Source organism: Colletotrichum phormii, assembly GCF_030913505.1.
Source record: "Colletotrichum phormii strain CBS 102054 chromosome Unknown BDP81scaffold_1, whole genome shotgun sequence".
Lineage (NCBI taxonomy): Eukaryota > Fungi > Ascomycota > Sordariomycetes > Glomerellales > Glomerellaceae > Colletotrichum > Colletotrichum phormii.
Window position 1 is genome coordinate 4,339,508 of NW_026851443.1, and position 25,134 is coordinate 4,364,641.

Below are 25,134 nucleotides of genomic sequence, written 5' to 3' on the forward strand. Positions count from 1 at the left end.
CTTGAGATAGGCTTTATGGTATTCTCTAATCAAGAATGGGATCTTTCTACTATCTCGTAAATGGACTTGGTGAGTTTCGGGTGGCCCAAAACAGCGATGCCGTAGTCGCCTTTCGTTTTCCGCGTTGGGTCTGTAGGATAAAATCGATATACGGGGTCGGAATAAATCTTGCTCTACATCAGATCAGCATTCTAAAGTATCAATCCGTTGAGGTGTGTTATTGAAAAGTGTATATTGGTCTCAAACTAGTTCTTCTATGTTTGCCCGAGCCTCCGATTCCTTCCCATCCGATCTACAAGGCTTTGTTGATGCCACATGCCTAGACCATGAGTTTCCGGGCGCCGGCATCAATCATAAACGTTTGTATACGCACACTACCCACAGAATCCTTCTCAAGCTTTATGAGCTTACAAGTAAAGTCGAATCTCCTTGGGAGACGTTTGTCGGACTCTTCTTGAGCAATGTAAGTGCCTACCATACTCCGGCTCTAGAAAGAAGCTTGCTAATTCATGTACTAGTCGGCCGTCCTAGCATCAGTCAAAATACTGCAAGATCGCAACATCTTTAGGAAATGGAAAGATAATGGGAGCAGACCCCATGAGTTGCGCTGAGCTCTCAGATCTCGCGGATGGTCCCTGCGATCCTACTTTACTCTGTAAGACCCGCCGTCTTTGATTTATTGCAACAGTAACTAAGCCTCTCCAAGACCGACTCCTCCGTCTACTGGTCTCAAACAACGTAGTCGAGATGACTCCCGACGGAACCTACAAACCCACAAAATTCTGCACTCAGCTCGCAGACTCGGACTTTGGCACCACCGCAGAATTCTGGCAAAGTGATCCCCTATCCCCCCTCCCTTCCTCTGCTAAACTTTTTGAAATCCACAGAATTTCTAACTTTCGAGTAAAGCTACGATCACACAGTTCCCATGTTCACCCACATGCCCACCTTCTTCCAAGAAACATCCTACAAAAACCCTCGCAGCGCTCGCAAAACGGTCTTCGACTCGGCCCACGGCTGGCAAGGCGGCCTCTTCACCTACCTCGAGGCCAACCCGGCGCAAGGCAAGGCTTCGAGGTTGTACTTGGAGGATTTACCTTCCGTCCTAGCGGACAACAAGACTTCCGTGTCGAAGGGGATCAATAAGGTGGCGTATGATTTCTGCACGCCTCAGCCGATCAAGCGTACGTTTCATCCATCTCCTTGCTCGAGTAGGCCAACCTCGAGTGCTCAATCAAAACTGGCAAACACCATGAAGACGCCCGCGCATACTACATGCACCACATCCTCCACGACTGGCCCGACAAACAAGCCCGCAAAATTCTCGAGATTCAAAAGGCCGCCCTGAAACCGGGGTACAGCCGCATCCTGATCCACGACCAAATCATGGACGACGACGTCCGGGCCGTCCACCCGCACGCCGCCGTCTTCGACATCAGCATGATGGCGTTTTGGCGCTGCGCAGGAGCGCACGGAGAAGGAGTGGAGGGCGCTGGTCGAGTCGGCTGGGCTGAGGGTCGTCAAGATTTGGAGGGTGCCGGCTGCGGTGCAGGGGGTCATTGAGGTTGGGTTGCGGGAAGGGTCGAAGCTTTGAGGGTGAGTGTGTGTTGTATTTGGTTATTTTGAGAGGCGAATGACTATACGACTTTGTTTTACTAACCGGTGTACGTAGGAAGAATAAACTGGTACGAGTTGAAACTTGCAACATGTTAAAGACGCCCCCAAACTGGTATTGATTCGGCAAGAAATCACGAAAAAGAGTTCACCACCGGTGTGGCTACATCTCTTGGTGCTCGTACTGAGAAATTTCTGATGCCCATGCTGGGATTCGAACTCGGGGACTCGTATACGCTTAGCCTGTCGTCGAGTAGGCTGGTTGGCGATTTGATTGTTGACCATAGACCACTCCACCACCCAGCCAGTTTGACCTGACCAACCGACCTAGGAAGGCGCCTGCTGTGTGTGCTGGTGACAGAATTGGACTCGGAGGGGTGGGTATATGAGGGCTTCTCACGGCAGGGATGGAAGGTGCAGGCCAGCACGCGCTTGCCCTGCTTCGCAGCCACGTAACTTCGTCATGGTTGAGATGATTGATGTTATTTTTCGAGGATCAGAGCAGCAATTGTTAGAGCTTGCAATTGAATTGGCAGCTACATTCAACTTGATTATTATCGCTGGAGGTTGAATCTCGGCGCCAATCTTGATGTTAGACCGTCGACGCTGGCCCTTGACGTCTGGTTCGGTACCGGAACTCCAACGGGCACCGGCCCCACTGCCGATGAGCAGAGGGGATCCACCACTCCCGGCCGACCGAGGAAACTCCCCCGGAGACAAAGAATCAGTTAAGAAAAGTTGCTGGGTGTGCGTACGATCGATCAGAGAACAAACCAGAATACTGGTGTTCGCAGATTGCATGTAATGGAGGGACAAGTAAAGGGTGAAGGCGTATGCATTACAACAGAGTCTTATTGCAAGAACATCTCATAAGGTAGTCCATGACATCCTCGGACTCTCATCCCCCCTTCCTAAACCATCATACTCCACACATAAAATCAGCGCTTCAGTCTCAGAGTAAGACTAGACCAGCAAAGTCTCCAAAGCAGAGTCAAATTCCCAGCACCTCAAGCCAAAAACCACCCCCGTATCCTTTTTCCATGAACCTTATCCGGAACTTCGGCACGCGACAAATCCACGCCACCCGTCGATAGCGTCGTCCACCTCGGGCCGTTGTGGAGCCTCCATGCTCCGGGGGTATAGGCCGGCATCAGTCAGCCCACGCTAAACCGCTTCCAAAACCTTTTTGCAACGACCAGCGACCGACCGTGTAATGTGAATTCGAGTCTATTTCCATGAAAATAACCCTTGCAGCGACGTTCTTCCGGTGCGAAGGCTTCCATGGTTTCATGACTGTGGTCGTTATCTCAGGGTGCTCTGGCCTGGACGTGCTAAACGTGGGGTAGAATGGCACCATCGCTGATTTGATCATTGTAAACCATAAGATCATAGGAATGACCCAGTCCGGAATCAAGAACCTCTCCAATCATTATCGACAGGAGGTCCTCTATCAGGAACGTATGGATATAGATCGGCGTCCACCAAATATCTTGATAGGCACATAAATGGCAGTAGAGTAGATATGGTTTAATACAACCCATGTATTAATGCCCTTGATAGGGATATCATGGCTGATTACAAGTTCAGAAAATAGATAGGTATCATGATAGTGAGAAATGTCGAGAGCTAAAGCTGCTCATAGGCCAACATCTCCTATTTACATCTTCCCCCAGATGTTTCCTCCCCTTTGGTGCTAGACAATCCAGCAAGTTTGAAGGACAGCGAGTCCTTTAGAAGATGGTGCTTGCCCACCGTCTCCACGTGGGCCAAGCGGCAACCTTCGCGCGGTAGGCGTTAATCTCATCCCAGTCAACCTCACGGCGACCAGCATCGAGGTCGATCTCGGAAAGCTTCAAGAAGCCCTTGCGCTTCCACAGGTAACCGCAAGCCCAGAAGAAGAGAACGACGGGCAGGGCAAGGTAAGCCTTGAAGAAGTCCTCGGCGGAGGCGAAACCACCACCAGGGGGGCAGATGGCGACGAAAAGCTGGGCGATCAAAGAGATGGCAATCAGGAACAGGCCGAGCCAAGAGCCGGCAACACCACCAATGGCCCGGAAAGGAATCTCATCAAGAGTGTGACCCTGAGCCTTCCACGCAGCGCGGAAACGAATGTGGGCGGCGCAGATGGAGCCCCAGGTGAAAAGGGCGGCAAGACCAGAAAGCGACAAAAGCCAGTCGAAAACAACACCACCGGAGGATGCCATGCGGACGTAAGCCAGGCCACCGAAAGCGAGGTTGAAGACGACGGAAGGCAGGGGGCGGCCTGATCGGTCAATGTAGGCGAAAATCTTGGGTGCGTATCCCTGCTGGGCGAGGGCGGTCAAGGTACGGGAACCACCGTAGACGCAAGAGACACCAATAGAGACAACGGAGACGAGAATGACGACGTTCATGAAGCTGTCGTATCCGTAGAGGTGGGCATCAAGAGGGGCCAGGACGAAGGGGGAAACACCATCAGCGTAGGGGTTGGCGGAATTCAGGAGACGCTCGTCGGTAGAGCTGACGAGAAGGCCGACAAAGGTAAGACCCAAGACGTAGAAACTGGCGACTGTGATCAGTCAGAGATCGAGACATTTGACGTGGGAGATACTTACAGGGTAATACGCCAGAACACCTGCTTGATGGCACCGGGAAGGGACTTGGCGGGGTTGGCGGACTCAGCGGCAGCGAGACCGACAAGCTCAGTACCGGAGAAGGCAAAGGCGGCAGTGACGAAGACAGAGCAGAAGCCACGGAAGCCGTTCTGGAACGCGCCGGGGTCGCTCCAGAGACGGTCGCCCCAGTACTCATCGTACTTTCCACCCTCAGGGCCGCCACCGCAGATAAGAATGAGGGCGACGACCATAAAGATGACGGTGGCAAAGAGCTTGAAAGTAGAGGAGATGAACTCTTCCTCGGCGAAGCCCAAGGTTCCAAAAACGTTGATGAAGATGATGAAGAGCCAGAAGATGGTGATCCATACAGCGACACTTATTTCCTTGTTCCAATATTGTATCGTAAACGAGCAGACTGTTAGTTCGAGTGGTAAGACAATAACCCATTGGAAGACCTGTGACACGTTAGAGCTTTGCGATGCGATGCGCTGCGCTGTGCGGCGAGAAGTGACTTACATAATTCCAGCCCATAGCGAAACCCCAGGAAGGGTCGAGGAAGCGAATAGAGTAGGTGTAGAAACCACCAGAGACAGGGTACAGGACAGCAAGTTCACCGAGAGCATAGACGACGTTGAAGATCATGACACCAGCGATCAAGAAGCAGATGAGGACAGAGCCCGGGCCACCCTTGGTAAGGGCGCTACCGGAACCGACGAAGAAACCAGCACCGATGGAGCCACCGATGGCGATCATTTGCAAGTGACGAGGCTTCATGGAGCGGTCGAGCTCAGTGTCACCGGTTCCCCAGTCACCTAACGTTATCACGTTAGCGATCCATCTACGAAGAGATCTCTGCGCGAGGCGATGTGATGCTGGCCCGTTGGAGACAGGCCCGAAAGCAGTTCATGCCGGTGATATTGAGGGTTTAGACTTACGGCGCTGGAAACTCTTGAGATTCAAGCCATTGCGGGTCATGAAGTCATCCTCGCGAAAGTTCTCGGGAACGTGGCCATCACCGGCGGTGTGGCGGGCGCCCTTTTCGGAGTCGTACGTGGGCGGAACCACGCCGACTTGGGCAGCGTCCTTGGTCATGATGAAGATATCGCTCGATAGCTCTGGACAGAGGCTAGAGACTGGTTGAAAAGAAGAAGTAGTGCGCGTTGACGCTTGCCGTGACCTTTGCCCTTGTCAACGACGGGAGAGTAACAAAGCTGGTGTTACTCTGTAAAGGACTACAAGAGTATGAGGGGTAGGAGGAATGACAGGAGAGGATGAGATGGAGAGGGAGGCGGCGCGGGATGCCGTTTAATAAAGGTTCAAGACAACACCCGGAATGAGAGACGGAGACGGGGATGGGGGAGCTAAGGCAGAGGGGAGAAACAAGCCAGGCGCAACGACGACGACGACGACGACGACGACGACGACGACGGCGGCGGGAGCGAAGACATGTGCAGGTGCATTGCCCCATGTATAGGAACCATGTGAGGTATCTGTAAAGGTACTGTGTAAAGATGTTGGACAAGCAGAAACGGACCAGACCAAAGACAGGGGGAAGGTGTGCGGGATGGGCAGGACTACCTGGCGAGATGGGTAGGGGTACGGCAGGCAGGCAGTTGGTAAGATACGGAGGGTAACTTTACGGATACACAGAAGGGAAACACGAGGGACAGACCCTCGAGACTTCCGTCGAGACTCGAGAGACATCGAAGCAGACAGAGGGAGGTGCAGCATATGGCTCGGGCGAGGAGCTGGACCTGGACCTGGACGAGAAGGGGACCAACCAACTTGAACGCGCTCACCGGCGCGAATCCAACAGATGGGAAGCTGCAACATGGACTAGGGAGACCAGGGAGACCCCGGCTTGAGTGAACAACCCAACGCCCCCTCCTCTTCTTCCTTCCGTGACCCTACCTTGCCTACATTGTACATGATTTCCCGATGGAGGGAGTACATTGTTTCTACAAAGTACAAAAGTTGCCAAGGGCACCTTGCCTGTCTTACGTTAGTCCCTTGGTGTTTTTCTTCTCCGTCTTCTTCGTCTGCTTCTTCGTTTCCGGGATACCTTCTCCCCGGGAAATCACCCATGATAGCTGTGCCGCTAGCTTGCAGAAAATGCCCAGGAGGTAGTAGGAAGGTGACCTAGAGTTTGAGAGGTCTAGACAGGTAGATGAGTCTCTCCGGCAGAGTCTTGGCAGGCGATTGGACCGGTCGGTCAGCCGTGAGACGGGAGGGAAGGAAGGGTAGGTCAAGGGGAGTGAAGGGGGACGACCGGCATCTAGCAGTAGTGTAATGTAGCACAGCTACGCAAAGCCCACGGTTGAGGTTTACACTACACTTCCATCGTACATGAGAATGCGGATGCGGATGGCGGATGTAAGGTATCATGTGGGTGTTCGGAAGCAATGGAAGCTGCGTGGAAGGCGAAGATGGCAAGGCTTGGAAGATGGTGGGATGGCGGAGATCGTCGAAGCATCTCACATATCTAGCCCAGCGCGACGTCGTCAACTCGCCTCACATCCAAGGGCTGCATCGGTGTCACTCGACGTGGCAGATTCGGTAGACAGGCAAACACCGCTTTGGTCGGTTCAGCCTTGAGCCTTGCCCTTCAGACATCAGACATCAGACTGCGGGACGCGGCATTTCAGGTGGCCCCATCAGGCAGGCTGGTGATCTGTGATAAGAGGTTTGATTCGGAGGCTCGCATGCTGTTCACTGCCCGCTGGGAGGGATACGATGCGTTCGCTCGACGGCGCGTGGCCCGATGCCTCTTGAGGGTAACGAAGCGTCTCTCTCAGGTCTTTTGGTCTAGAGACGTCGACGGCCGGCGGATATGTCCCATCAGAGGCAACACAGCGGCTTGGCGGAACCAGTAAGCTTTCTGAGAGCAGAAGGTGGGCTCGGTAGGGATTGCTGATGCCAGACGGTTCAAATGAGGGGGTTTTGCCAAGTGATTAGAAGAACCGGTCTTGGTTTTTGGTGAGTCTTGGCAGAAGGGTTATTGGCTGGTGGACGGTGCCGGCTGGAGATGGGTTGCGATATTTGTATGTTCAGGTTGGAAAATGTACGGATGGGTCCATGCGATGGAAATTGATTTGGCAGCGGCGCGCGGGGGTGGGACCTTGCCGGGCATTTACCCTTTACTCGACTGGCCCGGACTCTCAGTCTCACTGCTCCTCTCAAGCTCCAGACTCACTGTCACTGTCACTCACTCTCACTCGTTCGGGACCTGGGCGGGACGTTTCAATGAGCAGGGTGCGCACACTCACTACGGACACCTATCTCGCTCCACTGGCACGCTATCAGTGGAGATCCGTCCCAAGCTAGGAGTGACCCATGAGACTGGGAGCGAGATGGGGCACGATGAGAACTCGGACGGGGCAAGGAATGGCCCATGCGACAGCCGTATTAAATCGTTTGTCTGTGAGCCAGCAAGATCCATCGAGGTGGGATGAGGGAAACAAACATTGAGATGAGACTCTTGAGATTTCAGGATGAGGGGTGATAATGTGAGATGAACTGACCCGGTGTATCGCCGTTTCGACGACACCGGAGTCCTGGACAGCTTAGAGAAGCAGCGACGGCACTGAAGGGATGAATGGTGCTCCACCACACCCTTCCCAAGACTGGAATGCGCGACCTACCGCCTGCATGCCGCATGCCTTCCTCACCTTAAACAAGTGCCCGCCTGCCTCAATTCTTCCTGCCGACCACTCACGATACCTTAGGTAGGTAGTAAAGGTACACTTGTACATGCACGTATCTTCGTACCTACCTCCGAATACCTTTACCTTTGGTACGGACAGAACACAGAATCTAGCTTCTTTCTATCTGCACTCGTTTTACTCCCAGTTCGGCATGAGAGATTCGCACTCTCTTACACGCACAACTCTTCAACTTTACGCGAACTCGTCTACTCAAGCCAAGGCCGTGGCTCACTCCCTCCTGGAGCTACCGACCTGCAGCCAAGGTCTTCTGGAACAGGGCTGTGCGGCTTGGTGTCTCTTGGCCGTACCTCACGATCCAAGTCCATCCTGACGAGCTTCCTCTTTGGGAAGGACCAAGAACTGGGGCATTATTGCTTGATTGATGGATCTCGCAGCAGTCCGACCCTCTCTTACAGTCTTACAGATACCACTCACTACTATTCTCTGTCTGGGCTTCCCTTCCCCGACTCTTCAAGTTCTAACAGCTCGTGACAGGCGAGGCGACGAAGGCGAAACCCCCATCCAATCCTACTGGAACCAATCTCGACCGAAATCCTCAGATGCAACGCCTTAGCTACCAGCCCAGCCCTCGCGGCTAGGCTTCCTCGGTTCCCGGTCGCCGGTCTCCAGCTTCTCTCCTGCCTCTTTGCGCTTCTTGGCCCAGCGCCTCGTGACTAGGTCCGCCCAGCATCCGCTGCCAATGTCTTCCATCATGTCGGCGCGTCTCTGCAAAGTGTAGCTCCCTTGCGGTGGACGAAGACGGATACCTACCTATCAGTATCAGACTCTCGATCGTCTGCTGGGAGCTGACGGGGATCGTCACACTCATCGCTGATTGACTTTCGGCGCGTCCTTTGGCCTCGCAGGGGCGGGCGCCGCAGGACAGGGAGGCCGCCGCTAACTATGCGAAGGAATCCTTCTAGAATGCCGCCAGGCCGCCAAACCACACCATCAACCTTTTCACCCTCGACTCCTCGAGAACCGTCTTGTGATGCGATGCGACTACCTAGGTATTCCCACAGCGAGGTATCCGTACAGCCAACCGTAATATTTTGAGGGGGAGCCACTCAGGGAACGAACAGGACCACCCACCTCCCATCGCGTCACACACAAGACGCCCAATCTCCGGCCGCAGCCCCATCACCCTGCTCCAACTGCCAGTTGGGGGCGCTTTTGATATTGTTCAAAGTTTTGATTGATTGCGCAAAACTCTGGCTATTCGATCCCTGGCCCTATCTGGCGCGACACGACTCGAATGTGCCGCGCTGTGTACCCCAACCCACCGCCAGCCAAACTAATCGAGCTACGTTGTTTGGTGGTTGCCATTTGACGGAAGAGCCTACGAATACCCACGCAATGCTTCCTCGTCCTTGCCCGTCCGCATCCCTGGGGGTTGCATCACCATGTGCTGCAATTGGTCTACAAAACACACAACATTTCCCCCTCTGGCGGGAAATATGGGGAATAAAGTCTCGGCAAAAGATAACAGTCCTTCATGGGCGATCCTACATGGTACATGATGTGCGTGTGTCATACGCATCTGCTAACAAAACAGAGACAGAGACAGAGACAGTGACAGCACCGCTGGCGAACCTGGCGCTCCTCCTCGCCCACCATCAACCATCCCTTGTCACGATATCTGCCATTGATACCAGAGTCGGCCCTGCCGTCATTCGCTCTGTCGCTCGGTGCTGTCTTGATAACCTCGTTGGTCGAAAGTTCGCAACGCGCCCACTTTCTCGCCACGATTCAGGACATCTCAACTAGAATTGTCTCAATTTGGTCGAAACGGCCCATCTTTTTTCTCCCGTCGTGTCATCCGAGCGCGCCAACCCACCCGCGACTGCACCTAATGTCATTTGGCGTTCCGTGGCTTCGGATATCTGTCTCAATATGTCACTGAAGGTTGACCCAAATGACAATTGTCTTGGCTGGCACTTGTGCCCTCTTGTGGCCTTATCTGGCATATGTGATCCGTGAGGCGCTCGGGGCGCATCCTGGGAGGGGTGGCGACGCTTATCAGCACCATTCCTCCCCCGTGGCGACGAGACTGCGGCGGTTTGTTTGGACAATCAGTGGCATCCACGGTGTCACGGTTAGGAACGGGCTATCCGTCGGCCATATTCAGTGAATGAGGCGTTTTCGATTGACGCGAGCCAAGACCTACTAATATGCGCCAGATGCCAGATACCTGAGCTGGTTGAAGTCTCGTCCGTTGCGCATACGAACTTTTGAGTTCTCTCTTACCACCACGACCGCTGACGCCAAGAGTGTCAATCAACTTAGGCTAGCGACGCTTCGGGAAGGCACACTCGCTTGCTTCCAACTCAAAATCACACAGCCATCACCCAAGAAAAAGGATAGTTCGCCAAAAGTTCTAAAGAATCTGCGAAATTAGTCGTTTTCGGGGCGCATCCGTGATGAACACCCTGAGATGCTGCGAGTCCTGTTCGATATAGCAAGCTCCCAAGACATGTCGTTGGAGATTCCCCAAAATCCAAGAGTTTGGCATCTCAGGGCCCAAAGCTTGACCCAGAGCAAAGACTTCCGATCGTCTTGGTGTGCAGGCTCGATTGGATGCGCCGAGCAAAGCCATGGAATCACGGCACCTTGGTCATACCATATTGACGGGTACTTGCCCAGTCGCCCAGTCGGCTTGCGATTGGCGACCCAAGCGAGCTTCCAACAGCATCCATCCTCTTGGCTCACAAGTCGCAACTGATTACGGATACCCAAGGCGCCAAAGGATCTTCTGTAGCCTGCCATTAGGTATTGCTCGAGTTCGAGTTCGCCCAGAGACTGGGATGCGGGGGAGTTATCGTGACTAATAGCGTGTCAAGGAACACACCACCGCGCAAGGAGAGAAAAAGCACACCACGATTGACAACGTCCCTTTCGCTCCGGGGAAGTGGAATCGCACACGATATGAGAACTGAATCGCTGGCCCGCATGCCAATTAACCTCCGTTTCTTTTACGTACTTGACAACAACTCCCCAGATTTTCCCCTCGCCATCCACAAAACACGACTCTGTTCAGACGGCAGCGGGTCGCTGGGTGGTCTGCGCAGCAAAAACGTGTTCCAGTGTCCACTGTGGCAAGGAACCAGCTTGGCGATGGGGAATTGGAGCTCTGCGACTGCGCCTGTTCGGTGGAACCTTTTGAGCTTACTGCGACGTTGTCTCACTGAGCTTACGGAAACATACCAGACCTTTGGCTTTGCGCCTCAGTCGCAAATGTAGGTAGGTAGGTAGTAAAGGCGGCGCTGTAAGCAAACGTCCCGCCGACTTCCGTCTTGAATCAACCAACATGCCTCGGCCGACCTCTAGGCCAGGCTATAAATACGGCACGAGTCGAGTGTCGCCGAACCCGTGTCTTGAGTTTGATCCACTTCCTCCGAGGGCCAAGCACGCCACATGCGTCTTGTGTCTTTCAATTCGATTCCATCCGCGACCAAAAAACCCTGAGTCCTCTAGATTTGATTTTGTTCAAACCGACTGTCATTGGACAGACTGCACCACAAGCGTGTATTGAACCGAGGGCAGCCTTTTGAACCATTGAGGCGCCCAGCCGTTGGACCTTCCGCATGTGTGGCTTGGCGGCAACGGCTGGTGACCCCCTGAGCTTAATTGGGATGTTGAACGGGTAGTTCGGATGCGGCCTACATGTGGTTTGCGGCTCGTTCAATCTGAGTACGACCGTACTAAAGAAGATGTCCCTGGAAAGGAGGCTGTATCGGGAAGGCGGGCTTGATCTTTTATGGCAAGGTATTTTGAGCAAGACGCGGATGCCAAGAGAATATGTGATGAAATCTAGGCGTATCTAAACGCCGGAACGAATGTTGGACAACGCCCCTGCTATAGAAGAATGAATCTCAATAGGGTAGTAAATGCCCTACAAGTCCTGTGGCTGTGCCAAGGGCTTTTGCGACATTGGGCGTTATCATCAACATTGAGACGAAGGTGCTGTAAAGCCTCAGCTTGAGTAACAAGGAAGCGAGGAAGCCTGGCGGCAGGATAGAATTATGGAATTAAATGCTGATGTGGTTAATTACTACTAACATGAATGAGGAAGCCTAATGGCAGCCCGTATAGAATTCTAGACGAAAACACTCATCTGGGGAACCACCAAAATGGGGTGTCTTTGCCAAATCATGGCTCTACAGGGAGGATGAGTCGAGATCGAGTTCTGGTCATAGTTATAAGGCGCCAACCCTAACCCTGGGGGCCTTTATTCTTATTTTCATCTTTATCACGGCCCTTGAACTCCTATTCCTCATTCTTTTCTATTAGCGATTGAGTATACTTGATCCATCACTCAATTTTTTTGGCGGTCACGACTCGCACTTTTGCAAAGCTCCAAGTCATTGTTCGTGGCTTTGAAATTAATCCTGTGCCGACTGGTGCATCATCTCTCCTGGGCTTCATCCCAGATCTGGCTTGGGTCTTTGTCGATGCCAGCCAAGCCATCCATCCTAGCCGGAATCGGGATGAATAGCATCTTTGTCACTAGCATCCTAGTTAATCCCAAGAAGTCTGAGTCTGACGTCAATGTGCTGCAGATCATCAGGTGGAACAGCGACGGCGGCCCGAAAATTTGGAGATGGAGCAAGGTCAGAGGTAGTGAAGATTTCGGACAAGGTAACCAAAAGCCAGAAGGCTACGGATCTCGAAGCGAGGAGCAATCAATGGCCGTAATTTTCCCTTTTGAATTGAATACTCTATTCAGTAATGGGTGTAACGCCCTTCTTGAGGATAATGTTGCCATACTTCCTCGTCTCCCCCGTCGCCACAATCGCAAAGGCCTTCTTGGACCGCTCGTAAAACGCAAACCTCTCCAGCTTCTCAATCTCGCCGTCGTACTTGAGCGATGATCTAAAGTCGGACTCGACGCTCGCGTCAAAGGTGTCGCCCTTGACAACCTCCATCATGATGACGGGCACGACGCCGTAGTTGTCCAGTTCGAGAAGAGGGGAGATGCCGGCCAGTAGGCGGGAGACGGTGATGCCTTATTCCTTGTCAGAATCTCTCGTGTTGCCTCGCAAAAAAGGGGTGCAAAAGTTGAAGTGGTAAGAAACTTACCGTCGGCCCTTAGGACGGGGATGTGAGGCGGGCAGATTGAATGAGAGGGGAAGTGGGCGTCGGCGAGGACAATCTCATCGCCGTGGCCCATTTCGGCCAGGACCTTGAGCAGGTCGGGGGAGATGACGGGGGAGATTCCCTTGAGAGGCATTTTCGGCTGATTTGGGACGATGAAGCAAGGTTGAGAACTGTTAAGAGTTTTGGTCTTGAGTCTGTGTGTGAGGTGTCTTGATGTCGTTGGCGGTGAGGTGAAGGTCCCCCACGCCCGTTTCGGAAAGGTGGGACCAGCGAAGCCCCTTACGCGTACTGAAATTCGATGAGGCAAACTTGATGAGATGACCCTCGACAGCCTCTTATCGCCAAGCAGTCACTTTCATCGAGAGGTCTTTGACTGAAGGGGTCACTGTACGTTGGGAGAAAATCAAATGACTGACGATTTGACATGATTAAGATTGATATGTCCCATTCTATTGAACTTGATGTCTATTACATTTACCCAATAATGAATCCATCCCGAATGAGATCTACTCCGGCCCTAAGATGAAAGAGAAATTTTGATGCATTGGCTTGGATGCATACAATTGACAAAAAACACACGAAGACCACCCATTGCTAATCCCGAGATCTACCCGCGAGAGAGATGCAATCTAAGATGCTGCAGCTGCGTACGAGGTATCTAGTGTTACGTGATATAAGAGAGAGAGAGAGAGAGAGAGAGAGGTACATGCGTGAGATAGTGAGAGAGATGAAAGTTCGGAACCCAAAGATTGAGCGAGTGAGTTTACTCTGCCTTCTTAGAGGTCTTGGTTCGGAGCTTCATGAGAAGGTACACCAGGGCATACGAGCTGAGGGCGAAGATGACCACAATGGCCGCATCGCGCCAGCCGTAGTAGTAATCCATCAGGTTGATCGTCCTTAGGTAATCGCTGCCGTCGGTGTACTGGCAGACCCTGCAGCCGGACGTGGCCTCAGGGTTGATGAGGTTGCTGCTGGAGCCCTTGCCTTGGATGTAATCCGCCAGGTACTCCGCGCACGTCGTGCCGTTGACCGGGTCAAAGAGGGCAAACTCTTTGCTCTTGCACTCGACCTTTGTGCCCCAGACGTCGAAGACGAGCATGCTGCCCATGAGGTAGTTGAACGGGTTGATCCAGTACATCCAGTACTTCCAGAAGTTTTGGAGCTGGGAGTACGGGACGAGGACACCGCAGAAGGAGACGAGGATACCGATGATGAGAGGGTTGACAAGGGAGGCGAAGACGGCGTTGGGGGCGTAGGCGGCGATGAACTGGCCGATGCCGGTGTAGACGAACTCGTACATGAGCATGACGAAGAAGGTTGATCCGGCGCGGGAGGAGTCGCCGGGGAAGCCGACGGTGTAATACCAGCAGACGAAGTAGAGGACGGCGCAGATGATGAGGTAGGGCACCTCGGAGACGATGGAGCCGGTGACGAAGGCGACCCAGGAGTACATTTTAGACTTCTTCTCGCGGGTCTCGAATATGTCGCGGCGGTCGATGAAGAGGGGCTGGACCTGGGCGAGCACGCCGGGGGCGACGAAGATGAAGTTGAAGATTGTGAAGAGGCGCATCTGGATATCGCCGACCGAATCGCCAATCATCCAGAAGGAGAAGCCGTTGAAGAGGGCGGAGAAGATGTGCAGCGCGAACTTGTTGTTGACGTAGTCGACGTTGCGGTAGAGGGAGACGTTCATGCGGTGGGTGACGATCTTGATCTGGTCCCAGATGGAGAGGGCGAACTCGTGGCCGTCGTCAACGGTTCCGGGGGGGTTGGCGGCGGCGTCCTGGATCATGTGGTCGAGTTCCTTTGTGACGTTTTCGTGCTCGGGCGAGGCCAGCCAGACTTCGTTCCAGTCCTTGCCCTTGGAGAGGTGACCCGAGACGACGTCAATCATATGCTCGGCCGGGTTGGCTTCCTCGGGGCAGTGGGCGCCGTAGCGGCCAAAGTAGTCGCGGATGGTCTTTGCGTTGTCGCCGATATCGCCGAAGTAGACCGTCTTGCCGCCCTTTGCGAGCAGGAGGAGGGTGTCGAACTGGGAGAAGAGCTGGGCGGACGGCTGGTGGATGGTGACGAGAACGGCTTGGCCTACGTCGGCGAGCTTGCGGAGGAAGCGGACAGTATTAAAGGCGGACTGGCCGTCCAATCCTGAGGTGGGCTCGTCGAGGAAAATGAGGATGCTGGGCTTGGATACGAGTTCCACGCCAATGGTGACGCGCTTTCGCTGTTCGACGGAGAGTCCGTTGCCGGTGGTTCCGATGAGGGTGTCAGCGAGGTCGTGGAGTTCCAAGAGGTTGATGATGGTGTCGACGTAGGCGAGCTTCTCAGCGCGCGGGATGTCACGGCTTTGTCTGAGCAGGGCAGAGAATTCCAAGGCCTCACGGACAGTGGCGTACGCCTCGTGAACGTCGAGCTGTTCGCAGTATCCGGCGGATCGCTGGAAGGACATGGGAAGTTCCCGACCGTCGACCATGACGGATCCATGAATGGTACCGTCGGTCTTGCGCTGGGCCAGAACATCAAGAAGCGTCGTTTTTCCGGCACCAGAGGAGCCCATCAAGGCACCGAGCATACCGGGCTTGACCCATCCCTGAACGTTATCAAGCAGGACGCGGTCTCCAGATGGGGTCTTGACGGTGTAGGTGAGGTTCTTCCAGGTGAAGATGGAGGTGTTGCGAACGAGGTTGTCATCGTTACTGCTGCTGTCCTGCTTCTCGTCGCTCTTGCCGTTCCTGGCAGCGGTCTCCTCGGACGATTGGGCTTCCTCGTCGTCGCGGATGGCTTTGGTGACGTGGGCGTTCTCGCGGGGGATGAGCAGGGATGCTCCGCCCTCGGCGGTCGAGCGCCATCTCGAGGTGGAGATGATGGTGAGGACGACGAAGAGAACCCACCAGGCCCAGACGATGCCAAAGTTTCTCCACACGTGGCTGTGGCTGTAGGACAGGGCGGAGAGGTACTGTTCCCCGGTGACGCTGGTTGATCCCTGGATGGCGCCGGCGACACCGGCACACGACTGGTGGGCAGAGTCGGTGTATCCTGGGCCGCTCGGCACCAGATTGGGTCCAACGCAGGGAATCAGTTGTCCGTATAACTCGGTTGACATGAGAGAATCGAAAGCGTATGCCAGAGGGTTGATCCAGAAGATCCAGACAAACCACGGGTGCATCTGAGACTTCTGAATCATGTAACCACAGTACATGATCAAAGCGGTAACCATGAAACCAGAGGCCTTTGACGCACCGTCGAAAGTCTGGAAGCCGGCGCCGATGGAGCGGAACATCGCAGTCATACACTACAGGCGAGTTAGTTAGGAGTCATAAGAAGGGAAGAGCAACGCTGCTTACCATGGTAGTTGCCACAACGACAATCCAGAAGGTGAAGAACGCCGCAGCCGTCGTCTTCAATCCGACCATGAAGTACAGTACTATAGAGAAGACCGAGATTTGGAACAGGATAACCGGGATATCAGAAGCGATCTGCGCAATGCAGAAAGCGGCAGGGTGGTAGTAGGCAAATGACTTGTGCTTGATCAACACGGGACGGCCGGTGAAGGAGCTGGTGACCTCGGACATGGACAGCAGACTGTTGAAGAGGAGAGCGAAGAAGAGGGCACCGCCCTTGAGGAAGAGACCACCAGACGTGTTGGGAGCTTGGTAGAAGAGGGAACCGGCGATGAGAGCTTGAATCAAGGTGGACACTTGCGTGATGATGAAGGTTGCCTTATCACCCCAGAGAATCTGGTACTGTCTGGTGACGCAGGCCCTGACCTGGATATAGAAACTCGTCGTGAGAGCGCTGTTGGCGGGGAGCTGCTTGTGCTTCTCCATGGCGACGCCCTGTTGGAACAATCTCGTCCTCTCCTTGGTCTCCTCCAGGGTCGGGAAGTCGTATTCTGCCATCATCCGGGGGTAGATGTCTGACTTTTCATACTCGGTTCTCAGAGCTTCGGGTGTGCGAGGGAACGTCTTTTCCTTTCCTGATTGAATCGCTCTTTCTGTGGGAACGGTGACACCGGTGAGAAAGTCAGCGACGTTGGCGCCGTCGGAGCAGATGAATCCGAGCTGTTCCATAAAGGGTCTGGCCTCCTCCATTGGTCCGTAGTACATCTCCTTGCCGTTGTCGAGAACAAGAACCTTGTCGAAGAGGTTGTAGATACCGTTGCCTGCTTGGTAAAGGGTGACGATGGATGCGAGACCGAGGACGTCGGTCATGGCACGGACCGCCTTGGTATATTCGAGGGCCCTAGAAGGTGGTCAGCTTACATGGCCATCTAGACAGCGAGCAAAGACTTACGTGCTGGCGTCCAAACCGCGGGTGCTGTTATCCCAGCAAAAGACTGATCCTCTCGTTGCCAAAGTCTCGATGATGGACACACGCTTCCGCTCTCCTCCGGACACACCACGGACGAATTCGTTTCCGACCTTGGTGTCGAAGGTGTGCTGGATTCCCATAGACTCCAGCAAGAAATCTCGGTTCTCCTCGCGCAGCTCCTCGTTGGAGGCAACACCCTCGGGAAGTTTGAAAGGGATCTTGAGGCGAGTTGCAAAGTCCATAGTCTGGCCAACGGTCAGGGTAGGGAAGAAGAGTTCCTCCTCGGTGTTCATGACGATTTGACCCCTATATCGCTGCGCTTCCTCGGCGGGCATAGAGCCGTAGTGGACATCGCCAGAGACTGAGGTGTATCCTCGGCGGTGGTTCGCCAACATGTTGAGCAACGTTGTGCATCCTGACCCCGGACGGCCGAGGACCAGGAGCATCTCGCCGGGCTTGACGCAGCCATGGGTGTTATCCAGGATGGTCTTCAGAGGAGGCTTGCTACGAGACTCCTTGACGAGCTTGGGGATGTTGAATTGGGAGATGACGTTTTCGTGAAGTGACGCATCGGCGCCGACGGCCTGGACCGTGAGGTTCTTCCATGTCACGCCCAGCTCGCGGGCGGGGAATCCTGAGCGTTCATCTCTCTGTCGAACGGCTTCGACCTTGTGTTTGAGGGACCAGGTGGTATTGTCGGGTAGGTTGCTGAGTTCGAGAGACTGCTCGTAGTTTGAGCCGCCTCCCAGCGTGCCGTCTGACTCCATGATGCCTGCCACGTGTTGACGAAGAGCTTTGATAGTATCTCTTTGGGTGTCAAGTGTGAAGGATCAACATTGAAAGGAGAAGACGGTGATAAGAAGAAGGTTGTAACAGAAGCTTATAGGATGTATATCAAGGGTGCCGGGCCACTTATTTGTTTTCAACTATTTTTGTTATCCCCATTTGCCCTGCCCCTTAGCTCCGGCCGGACTTGAAAGCCAAGTCGGTTTCGGCCTCATGGGGACTGACGGGATGCCGATTCATTATTACCTGAGATCTCTGTGCAACCCCCTTGATCGTATAATACGGGTCCCAATCGGGCCCTGCGGACAGATAGTGGTAGGCAGACAGATCATAGTGGCCATTGGTAATTGGTGACAAGGCGTCTCAGGCGTCCTAGGCGGTCCCAGGTATCCCATCATCCCGTCCATAATGACGAGATGTGCGGACGAAAAAGCTTCTGGAACCCCATGCTTTAGTCCGAAGTGCGCGCACACTGCGTGGTAACATGGTCTCTGGGGGTCTTTAGTCCGCTGAATAATGTGGTTTTCGTCCCACTTGTTACTTGATAAGAGGATAAAAAAACAAAATTGTTTGTTGGGTGAACCCTGCAATTCACGTCAACTCAGGTCGTGGCATGTGGCTCCTTCGGCGTTGGACCCTGTCCGAGGTGTGCGGGATGCCGTGGAGCCAGAAGTTGGGCCAGGCGTGCCAGAGCCGGCAGACTGGGTCCATCCCTGGGATAGTCCCCGAGAGCCTCATAATCTGGTGTCTAAGATCGGACCAAACGTGTCATTAATTAGATAATATCCGCTGACTCAGCGGCAAGCTCGTCAAAAGTGAAATGTCCATCGGGATCATTGAGGAAAGTCGGGGCCGCGCTGCCAGCATTCGAGTGGGGGGGCGGGCGCCATGGGGTTGTTAGCTTGGACCGGTGTGGATGGTCGACGCGGCGTGTGTCGAAGCGCCGGGCACGGGCGTTGGTTCTGGAGATGACGGTGGAGTCGCCTGAAGTTTTGCGTCAAGGTTTTATGTTTCGGAACCAATCAAAAACGGAGAAACATTTAAGGTTTATCCGCATTTATCTTTGCCGCTTAGTCACATAAGGCGGTTTGCCGCTGAGTCAGCGGGGGTTTCGATACATCAACCAAAGGGGGGAACGACAGTCCTGGTGTCAGCCAATTTCAGGTTCCTCAATCACCTTTTGGCGTGAGAGACACACACGTTGCCATATCGGCTACCTTCCCGACGCGGCTGATTTCGGTTTTTTTTTTTTCATTTGTTCTATTCCCTCCTTGGAAAAAGCTGCGTGCCGCGTTGAGCGGCGGCCTTTCGTCGAATCAGAGGCCAATATGAGGAAGAGAGCGTGTGATTCCTGTCACAGGCGAAAGGTATGTTTCCCGGCTCGTTTTCAGGTTGAGTTATGTTGGAGTTTCCAGTCTCACAAACACAATGCTGATCTTTTTTGCTCTCTTCCAACTTTGATAGATTCAGTGTGATGGAGCAGTCCCACAATGCAACTGGTGCAAGCACCACGGCATGGCGTGCACTTTCAACCGGGCCACCAAGGTGAAGAAGCGTGTGGCCACAGCGAGGTAAGAGGACCTCCGCCCCTCCGGTCCCGTCCCAGTGGATACCTTTCAGGTATCCACCCGTTCGGGAGAGTTGAGTAATTTGTGCTATGGAAAGTAGCCAAGACTAACAAAAAGATTTACGACCCGTGCAGGGCGGGATCAGAAAAAGACCTAGTCGAACGCCTCAACCGTATCGAGAAGGCCTTGGAGGCGGCTCGGCGTAACCAAGATGCAGGGGGGGAAGGAGGGACCCGGGATGATTCCACCGCGTCCCCATCGTCATCATCGGCGCCCATGTCGACTGTTGGTCCGGATCCGCCGGCCGCCGACGGCAATCCGGACACAACCCAAACCCGATCTTATGACTCATCAGCCCGGGCTGCTTCCGGAGCTACCGTGGGTAAGCTGCATTTTGCCGGTTACTATCTGGGCGATGTCAGCTCCTACAATGGTATTCCATTCTTCTCCGCCGACGGCCAAGAATGGATCCGCTCTCGCGCTGGAGAAGATGCTTCCTTTCACACCTTGTTTGGCATGGGTCCTTTGTGGCAGACACAACATCCAGTCCCAATCTTTATAGACTTCCCAGAAGTGAATGCTACTGGAGAGCTTCCTGATAGGACAGTTGTTGAAGAGTATCTCGCCCTCTTCCGAGCATCCCAGTTCGGCTTATCGTTTCCAGTAATCGACTTTGTCCTCTTCCAAGAGACAATCGAGCTGGCTTATCAGCGATCCAATGGTAAAGCATCTCTCGAGGCCGTGACGGCAAAGGCATGTGTCTTTGCTTTCTTCGCCGTCGTTTCCCTCTTCCAGGGAGAATGGAACTCAACACCCGAGATTGACGGCGAGGCCTGCGCAGGTGCCGCCCAGAGACTGGTGGCAGTCATCCTGCAGGGTACCAACATCACTGCCCTCGAGACAGTCTTCATGCTGGTAAGCATTATTTTCCATAGTGTCTGCAACTCTAAACCTTACTGACGCTTCTTATCAATAGGGTATGTATCACCTTTTCTGCGGCCACCTGCAACAAGGTGCCATGTTCCAGTCCGCCACATGTCGAGTCTTGTTCATGCTTGGCGGACACCTCGAGCCCGGATCGAGCCGTCCCACTCCATGCCAGACACCCCAGCAAGCTGAAGACGACCACACCTCGCGCGTGAGGAATCAACTCCGCAGACTCTTCTGGTTATCCTACAAGCTCGACAAGGACATCTCCCTTCGGACGGGACAGCCCCCCAGTATCCATGATGAACATTGCGACTTGACTTTGCCAAAGATGGATTGGTGGATCCGGAGCATAGATGACCTCACGGGCGGCTCGCCGTCTTTCCTCGACGAGGCAACTATCACGTCGGCCTTGGCACCCGACTCCCTGCAGTTGACCATCATCAAATCTCAAATTTCCACGAAGTTGTACTCTCAATCAGCCCTGAAGAAGGGCGATGCGGAACTGCTCAGGGATATCCGCGAACTCGATGACGAGCTCGAACGATGGCGTTCGTCGGTTCCATCATCCTACCGGCCGACGTTGACGTTCCCTCGGGGCACGGCGGTCGTTAGAAAGGGACGGCTGAGTATGGAGGAGATTATCCTTCACTTTGAGTATCATTACTTGATGGCAATGATACACCGAGCAAGCGGGCGATGCCGCTGTTGGGCAAGCCGTGAAGGAAGCGGTCTGGAGGGCGTCAGTTCGAGCCAGGCCCTCTCTGTGCAGGCCAGCCGATCTACGCTCTACTTCCTCCGCGCAGCGATCCACGGCGTGGAACAGGTGGCCTTCTGGTGAGTTGCTTACCCTGAAATTTGGACAAGATGAATTAAGGTGCTAACGTCTGATTTCCAGGATGGTGGTATTCTACCCCATGTCAGCAATCCTCACAATCTTTTGCAGTCTCCTCCTGCAGCCCCTGAACCCCCAATCCGAGGAAGATATCGAGCTCCTCAACTCGGTCCCGGAACTCATCGAGGGCATGCGGAACCGTCATCTGACGCCCAACGAAGTCGCCCACGTCAAGATTGTGGATGATTTCGTGGCGGAGCTCACCCGGTTGGGAAAGTGCGCTATTGCCAAGGCGCGGCGGGAACAAGAACTGCAGGAACTGGCTTAAATGAGAGAAAGAAAACAACACGAATTGTATGTGACCGAAACCTGGGATACAGCGGGCGCTTTGGTGTTGGGGGCAATTGATCGAGCTGGCAAGGCTTTTACTGGCTTGTGGGATCGGTCTTAGATGGGGAACCCATAGAGATATGCTGCATGTATGAACATTGAAATGTAATATCAGAGTCATTTATCACCATCGAATGAAAAATAGTTCGGCCTTTGCTTGTAGATTCTCTTGTGATGCGGCTTATGACACATTTGCATAAGCCACTCTGTCCTACGAGATGTAATGTTACTGTACGTATCTGCCTTGAAGACATAGATCAAGCTAAAGGTTACCCAAACTTAAGACGTCTGTTACGCGCATCTGGTTACGAGATCCCACATCCAATTCCTCAAGGGGCACTTCCTTTCCTGTCTGGTTTGTGAAGACAGAACTGCAAATTCAATACAAATCTCTCTCACTTGAAAGACGAGAAATTGGACATCTGAAATCACGTAGATAGCTAGCTTGAATTGATTATGGTCTGATTGCGGCTGTTGGAAATATCGCAACAGATATCCCATCAAGTGCGAATTGGAGAAGTACATTCGCACATACACACATGGGGAGTAATGATAAATTAGAAGTTATATCAGATCTTTTTCCTTTATTTCTATGAATGAAAAGGAATTGTAGGAGTAGATTTGGAGAAACACTACAAAGGCGTATGCTGACGCCATCCCCCACTTGATGGTAAACTTGATATCAATGCTCCTCGTATGAATAATTCCACCTTTGATGACAAAATATTAACTCAATACTATGTAATTGTTGGTTTGCGTGTACCACAGGTTAGTCACACAGGCATTCCTGGTATCGCGATCGGTAGCAATATCGTTGGGTTCATCTGGTGTTTTTGTTGTTGTTCTTAAGGAGAGTATCTGATGATGATGATGATGATGATGATGATGTATTTAACGTCTGGTAACAAAAGGACGTGCCGGGCGCAATGCCGACATGGTCTATACTAATCTAAACTATATTACAGGCTACCGTCTTCACCTAACGTTCCTGTTCAATGACTCGGGCAAATTTCGGAAAAGAAATTGGTCTCCTCTATCCATTCGCATAGAAGAGAGGCTCCCTTAGCAGAACCTAACAAGAAATCAATGCTTGCTTTAGCCATACGTTGGCGGAGGTAGCGCGGTGTAGCCTTGCGTCCACGCTTGCAGAAGTAGAAATGGACTGGTGTCTTGGGTTTCCCACAGCTGCAGTTGAGCAACGCATCTTGATGAGCGAATCTCTCGTGGTATGCTGCAAAGTCTCCATGATGGGATCTTGCTGCGTATAGCCTTCCTAGTAAGTGCCGAGGGAGGCGGAGTTCGGGCGGCTTGGGGTGAAGAATTATCTCGAGGTCGGCATATTGCCGAGGGCATTGGGACAGCCATTTTCTGGCAAAGGCTTGGAAGGCAGCTGCTTTAGCTTGCCTTTCTAGGTGCGCTAATGAGGGCTGTGGTTGTGATTTTGGGATTAGTTTGCAGGCTTCCTTGGCTAGAGCATCCGCTTCTTCATTTCCTGGTACTCCCGTGTGCCCAGGGCACCACCAAACATAAACCCTGCCGGGGGTTGTCCAGCTCTCTCTTTGTCTCCGAGTCCAGGAGGAAGAGAGCCTATTGAAGGCCCTAAATCTAGCCTGGCTGCTTCCTGTGCTCTGGGAGTATAGTCTAGCCGCGACTGCTAGGTTGTCGAGGCAGATGTGGACGTTATCTACCATACGAGCCGTAGGAGCCCGGGTGGCTTCTATTAGGCCGTAATACGTAGTATATGCCTCCGCGTCATATACCTCAGTTTGGGAGCCGAGTGGTTCGGATCCGCGGAAGATCTACCGTATAGCTTGGTACCCTACCCAGCCTGCTCCGGCGGAGGTGCTGCTGCCGTCCGACATCTGGGACCCGTCAGTATAGATAATAATGTCCCGCTTGGAGAAAGTTGCTATCCTGCCTGTAAAGGAGAGGGCCTGTTCTTCTTTGGTCTTATTAGGATCGTAGCCGACCCTGGCGAGGGCTGTCTGCCAGTCCGCTAGTTGCTCCCAAGGGGGGAGTTCTAACGGATCGATGTATTCGGTATTTTTGCTTACGAGGCTTGCTATTCGTCGTAGCCGTGAGTCTGGTCCTGATTTGTCCCTGAGTCTCGTTCGGAGAGGGTGTCGCTCGTCCAGACGATGGATCCTGGTGGATGCTGTGTGGAGCTTCGCGTCTAGTATTACCTCTGCTGGGGGTAGAGCCGCCTCGCGCTGTAGGATCGGTATAGGCGTCGTTCTGTATACGGGGACCATCGCTCTGATGGCTTTGGTTTGCGTCGCGTCCAGTTGGTGTAGCAGACTACCAACCCCGTTTGAGATAGTACGTCCATTCTTTATCCGGCTCTTGCCGGGCCACCATGCTTCAGATGCATAGTACTGAGTGGGTAGTATATAAGAGGTGATCGCTCGACGAAGTAAGTACGTAGGCGCGCCCCAGACAGTGTTCCCTAGTCCCCGTAGTCCATTGACTACTTGGCATGCCTTTGCGGAGAGGTTTCTTACGTGACTCTTGAATGTGAGTTTACGGTCGAAGTGAACACCGAGCTAGCGTAGAGAAGAGCCTTCTTTGATGGCCTGAACTGTATGATGCCTCCCATCCGGCAAACCTACTGTGATTGATGGGTTTCCGTCTTTTCGTCTCTTAGTGAAGTGAATTAGTTCGGACTTATCGAGGTCAAAAGTGATTCCTTCGTCGCGCCCCATCCTAAGGTTTCTTTCCATTCCTTAGTTAGGATGTCACAGTTATTCTCTAGTGATGTTGAGCTTGCTAAGGGACACTAGGCACCCTCTCACGGAACGGAAGAACTATGGTACAAGTCACGTGATGATAAGATAAGACATGAGCGACCATGGTGGGGCCATGAGCGCTCATGCCAAGTAATGAGCGCTCATACAGGAACAATGAGCGCTCACCCGATCAGAGGGACTGATCATTGACAAGGGATATGTTCAGGACCAGGACTTGTATATAGGATGGACTCGAGCCGGACTCTAGGACAGACTTTCCATAGCTCTTCAGCAATTAACTTCGTATCAGATCTTATGATCGCTTTCAGCTATCTTCCCTGAGAACCTCTTTGATAAGACTACGATTGATCACCGAAGCCTTCCCTTACCTTACGACTTACAGACATAGCTTCCCTGAAGCTATCCCCGACTACGAATACTGTTAACAGTTCCGCAGCCTCAACTTCTGCAAACATACCTCACTACGACTAGCTGGCCGTAACACTAGTATTGCAACTTTGACAATATCGCCAGTATATCCGGCCTCCTGACTGATCAGACAGAGATGGCACGATGTGTGTGCCT

At 53.2% G+C, this 25,134-nt stretch overlaps 6 protein-coding genes across 6 annotated transcripts; 2 read left to right on the top strand and 4 right to left on the bottom strand.

The window, feature by feature from the left end:
• Positions 1–35: 35 nt before the first annotated feature.
• Positions 36–1,594, top strand: BDP81DRAFT_457021 (S-adenosyl-L-methionine-dependent methyltransferase; the record flags this gene model as incomplete). The annotated part of the gene is made up of 7 exons (XM_060593238.1): positions 36–69; positions 324–463; positions 519–536; positions 697–835; positions 924–1,184; positions 1,259–1,398; positions 1,466–1,594. The coding sequence occupies 7 exons, from the start codon at positions 36–38 to the stop codon at positions 1,592–1,594; spliced, it is 861 nt and encodes a 286-aa protein (XP_060452435.1).
• A 1,750-nt stretch (positions 1,595–3,344) lies between these two features.
• On the bottom strand, positions 3,345–5,300 carry BDP81DRAFT_307259 (amino acid permease; the record flags this gene model as incomplete). Its single annotated transcript, XM_060583347.1, has 4 exons — positions 3,345–4,155; positions 4,209–4,663; positions 4,725–5,020; positions 5,144–5,300. The coding sequence occupies 4 exons, from the start codon at positions 5,298–5,300 to the stop codon at positions 3,345–3,347; spliced, it is 1,719 nt and encodes a 572-aa protein (XP_060452436.1).
• Positions 5,301–12,533: 7,233 nt separating this feature from the next.
• Positions 12,534–13,243, bottom strand: BDP81DRAFT_467658 (RbsD/FucU transporter). The gene is made up of 2 exons (XM_060594463.1): positions 12,992–13,243; positions 12,534–12,917 (listed from the first exon to the last, which is right to left on the bottom strand). Exons 1-2 carry the CDS (start codon positions 13,140–13,142, stop codon positions 12,631–12,633), a joined length of 438 nt encoding a protein of 145 aa, XP_060452437.1. The 5' UTR covers positions 13,143–13,243; the 3' UTR covers positions 12,534–12,630.
• Positions 13,244–13,772: 529 nt separating this feature from the next.
• BDP81DRAFT_477753 (ABC-2 type transporter-domain-containing protein) lies at positions 13,773–18,124 on the bottom strand (the record flags this gene model as incomplete). The annotated part of the gene is made up of 3 exons (XM_060594829.1): positions 17,300–18,124; positions 16,351–17,248; positions 13,773–16,298 (listed from the first exon to the last, which is right to left on the bottom strand). Exons 1-3 carry the CDS (start codon positions 18,082–18,084, stop codon positions 13,773–13,775), a joined length of 4,209 nt encoding a protein of 1,402 aa, XP_060452438.1. The 5' UTR covers positions 18,085–18,124.
• A 16-nt stretch (positions 18,125–18,140) lies between these two features.
• BDP81DRAFT_414774 (uncharacterized protein) lies at positions 18,141–18,788 on the bottom strand. The gene has a single exon (XM_060589393.1). It carries the CDS (start codon positions 18,508–18,510, stop codon positions 18,346–18,348), a length of 165 nt encoding a protein of 54 aa, XP_060452439.1. The 5' UTR covers positions 18,511–18,788; the 3' UTR covers positions 18,141–18,345.
• Positions 18,789–19,286: 498 nt separating this feature from the next.
• BDP81DRAFT_364446 (fungal-specific transcription factor) lies at positions 19,287–21,975 on the top strand. The gene is made up of 5 exons (XM_060586489.1): positions 19,287–19,470; positions 19,568–19,674; positions 19,806–20,586; positions 20,648–21,435; positions 21,497–21,975. Exons 1-5 carry the CDS (start codon positions 19,432–19,434, stop codon positions 21,759–21,761), a joined length of 1,980 nt encoding a protein of 659 aa, XP_060452440.1. The 5' UTR covers positions 19,287–19,431; the 3' UTR covers positions 21,762–21,975.
• The last annotated feature ends 3,159 nt before the right edge of the window (positions 21,976–25,134 follow it).